Genomic DNA, 4,757 nt, shown 5'->3' on the forward strand with positions numbered 1-4,757 from the left:
TATCTGCACTCGGTTGAACTTAAAGTCATTTGAAAAGGTGGCAATCTTCGAATAAAATCATCTTGCATTATCGATGCACACGCGGTTCGGATATTTACGTATGGTCTGTCTTATCTTAACAACATAGTGCGATTCAACCCGTGGCTATTTGCCCGCTATCAACGTTTACGAAACAACGGTTTACATGCAAAAGGTTCATTATCATTTAATCACGTTCGCTATTCATTTATCGAAATAATCTACTACTCCATTGAAATAATTATATAACTGGATTGATTGCAAACGTTACAGTATCAATGAATAGAAAGAAAGTGCATTATATTGAATTTACAGAATCCCACACGATATATATATATACATCTAACGATTATATGCGACGAATCACTAGTCGATAACGTACGTACTTCAACTTATTCATTCTTGCTATATTTATGTAATGTGATTTGAACACGATGTTTAATTTGTCTGATCCTTTCTTCAAACCGACTTAAGTAATGAAATCACTGAACTGTTTCTCTGTTCGAAATACAAATAACGGAAATCTTAGTTCTTACAATCATTTATGATGAGGGATTAACTTCTTGTAGTGACAAATGAGAAAGGATTATGCATTTATAATTCAACATTATCTTATCTTGTATTGATGCTATGTGTTCTCTGTACAACATTTATTACAATATATTTATAGATTATAACATAACTGCCCTGGAAATACACAATCTTTTTACCGACGTAACAACAAGAAAAGTGTCTTTCCCTATTCTGTAATTCTTGAGCTCAGGCTCCTGCGCGAGCTTGTGCATTTCAAACAGAGAGAGAGAGAGAGAGAGAGAGAGAGAGAGAGAGAAAGAAAGAGAGAGAGAGACAGACAGACACGGCGTATGTACGCAGCGTCAATTGCTATTATTATTTAAAAGCACTATTAACAGTGATTTTAATAATGCTTTTAAGTGATTAATTACTATAGCCAATGAATCACTTACGGTATTTAATTTCTATAAGGAAAGCTTGTGTGTCAAATCTAGTGGAAATAGGCTTAAGCTCGTGAAATTTAAACACGCTTTCGCGCGCAGTCTCGTCAAATTTAATCGAATTAGATTAAATTAGAAAAGTGGTCCGTCGAAAGAAATATCAACGTAGACGCGAACAAAACGTTACGTTTCAAAGTCAGACGTTATAAATTTTGGACAAAAACGCACGCGTATAATTCGTCTATCGTACACATCGCGCGCGCGTATATACATTCGTCAAGCGACGAACCGTTTTTATATACCAAACGCACAAGTCTGTCGAAAGAAATTTTAATTTCGACCAAGTATTTGCCAATTTTACTACGAAACAGTCGCACGCGTTTTACATCGCGCGGACAAAAGTGTGCGCGCACACTTTTATTATTACATCGCGTACCGTGGATCGCGCACGTAGTTGCGCGAGGCAACTTTATTTATTTCAACTCAATTAAACAAGTACGCGTCGAAAGAACGTTCGCGTACGACAACATTTATAAATTTTTAAAGACCAACGTTATTATATAACGTTGCGATTAATTTGATCGTATTTTTACTCGTAACAAATCGCATATATATTCGGTGTTTTTCCACGGTAACTTTATTATTATTGTTATTTGTATTCATTCGACAAGTTTGCATAACAATTTATCAGTCTTCCGCCAAGAGACGACTCCATAGACGCGGGAAAACACGCCGCACGCGGCATCAGAGCGTGCGCGTTGACCAATCACAAATTTTCAATTCGCCGCAGGCGATTCGCGGCAGCCTTACGATTGGTCCACGCACCACTCCGTCGCACGCAGCGTTTCCCCTCGTTTACGGCGAGATATCTAAAGGCCAATCGCGCGCACACAAACGTGCGTAGCTCGTAGCATTAGCGTAACGTAAGACCGCTAAACCAATGAGCATCCGGCATAAAGTCGCCGTATTGATGGTCGACGTAACACGCTCGTCGGTCGAGCGCGGTCTTACACACGCCTACGCTTATGCAGATGCAGTCTATGCCACGCGTTTGTTGCGCGACTGCCTTAAGGAGGGTGGGGGGGATCCACGACGATCGAATTTTCTACTTTGCGCGTAACACGTGACCACGTTCGGAATCTCGTGCGACTCGGTGCGCGAAGAAACATATAGAAGCGAATCGAATCATCCTGCATCCAAGTGAAGAAACAAGGCTTTTGGCGAGATAGAAATATACGTATATCACCAACACACGATGGACGATAATTCGAAATTGGATCGTGCCGAAAGCGTAACGGTATCGGACGGTAAGCTGCCTGTGATTTTACGTTTTTGCATCGATATATTCATATTCGTTTTGCGCATCTCGAACGAAAACTTGACGGGGCTGAATCACGCGTCTGTCTCTTGTGCTACTGTGTCTCATCTCTCTCTCTCTCTCTCTCTCTCTCTCTCTCTCTCTCTCTGTCCTTTCGCTCAGATTGCCTGCTACGTTCGGAAATGATTGACGGCGTACCGATACGAAAATTATTCGTCACCAATTTGGCTCGGGAGGTTTGTATCTCTCGTTTTTGTTTCTCTCAATTTTTATGCCACAAATCTCATATATATATATATATATATATATATATATATAATTCCATTACATTTGTCCGGCGACTATCCGGCGCGTCCATCTCTCTCTCGGTTTGTCTGACAAACATTATTTATTCCAGACAAATAAAAACCATATACGCACGTGCTTTTCGACGTACGGACACGTCCACGCTTGCCGTTTCGTTTACCGAAATCAAGGGTTCAATAACTGTGCGTTTGTCACGTTTACCAAAGCGGCAGATGCAGCGACGTAAGTTTCAATTTTATAGGAGGCTACGGCTATATATACGCTACTCGAATTACTGACCGCAACGAGATACGGTTGTTGGTAAGCCCAATTGTTTGTCGCAGAGCGATGCGAGACGGGAGTATAACGTTGCACGACAGACATTTATTGGTGAGGCCCGCATATTCTTGGTATCAACCTGACAGTACGGAGCAGACGTTCATGTACGCGATGGTGGGAAATGATGGGGACTCGACCGAAACTGGCGAAACACAGCTCAGCACGGAACAATACGTTCACAACGATCGTCTGCCGAACGACACCGAAAATGTATCGATCCATATGCTGAACGACCATTGCTTGAAACATATCTTCCAGTTTTTGCCAATCGTAGATAGAGTCCGCATAGAGATAGGCGAGTATATATAGATGTTATTCATGGGGCGCGTGGTGCGTCCAACAATTTCTACATATCGCGACCTTGTTGACATTATCCCCCTGCTATATTAATTTACAGTTTGCAAGCGCTGGAGACGCGTAGTCAAAAATTCGTGGCATACCACCAAGACGTTGGATCTTTCGCCATCTACGTGGGGTATCGCGTACACCCATACCATCCCTACGGTCGTACTTCGCAAAATATTGCTCAAATGTGGCAAATTCTTAACGCGAATAAATCTAAACGACCCAAATAATTTTCTGAGCGAAGACACGTTGACCGTTATCGGGCAACTTTGTCCTAATCTAAGGAATATCGACGTTACCGCGCTTACAGTTTCCGCGTCAGAGATACGCGCGTTAGGAAAACGTTGCAGAAACATTACCGAGCTTCGTTTAGGAACACTCATGTCCAAATGCGACAGCGAGTTGAAGCGTTTGTTCGCGCTGAATGAAAATTTTCGATATCTCGCGATAACGGGAAATTTCATTTCGGGCAAATGCTTATCGTTCTTACCAGCGCAAACTATGCGTACAATTGTATTGGACCGTTGCTACTGTCTTGGGGACGCTCACCTTTCAACGGTAAATATAGATTGTTGTTCACTTTTCACTTTTAACTTTTCGATCGGTGATACACATCCGTGATATTGTCACGTCTGTTACAGGCACTGAAGAATCTCGAAAATTTGAAACATCTAGCGATAAGTAAATGTGCCCGTATAGCTGAAGGCACGTTTCAAATTGTCGGTCAGCATTGCAAAACTCTGACAACATTGGAGCTCAACGGAAACTTTCCTTTAGCACAAACGACGGATATGTCGCATTTAAATCACCTTGTCGATCTGCAAGTTTTAAAAATCACGCACAATCCTAAGGTATCGGACCATTTCCTCATCGATTTGGTACAACATTGTCAGCAGCTTACCAACGTAGACATTACGGGTAAATTACAATTGCGCGTGTGTGTGTGTCTGTTTGCGTATATATATATATGTATATTTGCCACTTTTTTATCCTATTTGAAAATTATTCTTTTATATCCAACAGGTTGCCACTACGTGACCGATGTCGGATTAACGGCTATCGCCTCGTTGGCAAGACTCGATAAATTAGTCGTCAGTTATACGCGTCTGCTTACCGACGACGGCTTAGAAAACGTGCGTGGCTTAAAACAATTTAAGTGCCGAAGATGTCTATTTAGCGATCGGGCCGTGACAACGCTCATCCGATCCTCGCCTGAATTACGATTGTTGGATCTCTTTGGATGTAGGAATATCACGGACTCCACTCTTGAGGTTGCCAAAGACGTTTGTAGCGGTCGAACCAACAACGTGACGTTGAACATGATCTGTGGAAGAACGGGCGGAATTCTCACCAAGAAAGAAATAGGTCGAGAGAAAGTGCCTACGCTGTTAAATTTATATTCAAACAGTCTATATGCCAAGTAAAATTGCGTATCGATTTTGCGGGGCATCAACGCCGCCGGCCGGCATGCCCGCCGAGAGACACACATTTCGACCTCT

General features: G+C 42.1%; 1 protein-coding gene across 1 annotated transcript; it reads left to right on the forward strand.

Annotated features, from left to right (window-relative positions):
• Positions 1 to 2,471: 2,471 nt before the first annotated feature.
• Positions 2,472 to 4,678, forward strand: LOC112467672 (F-box/LRR-repeat protein 7-like; the record flags this gene model as incomplete). The annotated part of the gene is made up of 6 exons (XM_025036374.1): positions 2,472 to 2,525; positions 2,687 to 2,817; positions 2,919 to 3,208; positions 3,311 to 3,816; positions 3,900 to 4,176; positions 4,282 to 4,678. Coding segments are annotated over exons 1-6 (1,655 nt in total), but the record flags the coding sequence as incomplete, so codon positions are not given.
• Positions 4,679 to 4,757: the final 79 nt, after the last annotated feature.

The sequence above is a fragment of the Temnothorax curvispinosus genome, unplaced genomic scaffold, assembly GCF_003070985.1.
Source record: "Temnothorax curvispinosus isolate PA1 unplaced genomic scaffold, ASM307098v1 QBEX01017758.1, whole genome shotgun sequence".
In the NCBI taxonomy this organism is placed as follows: Eukaryota; Metazoa; Arthropoda; class Insecta; order Hymenoptera; family Formicidae; genus Temnothorax; species Temnothorax curvispinosus.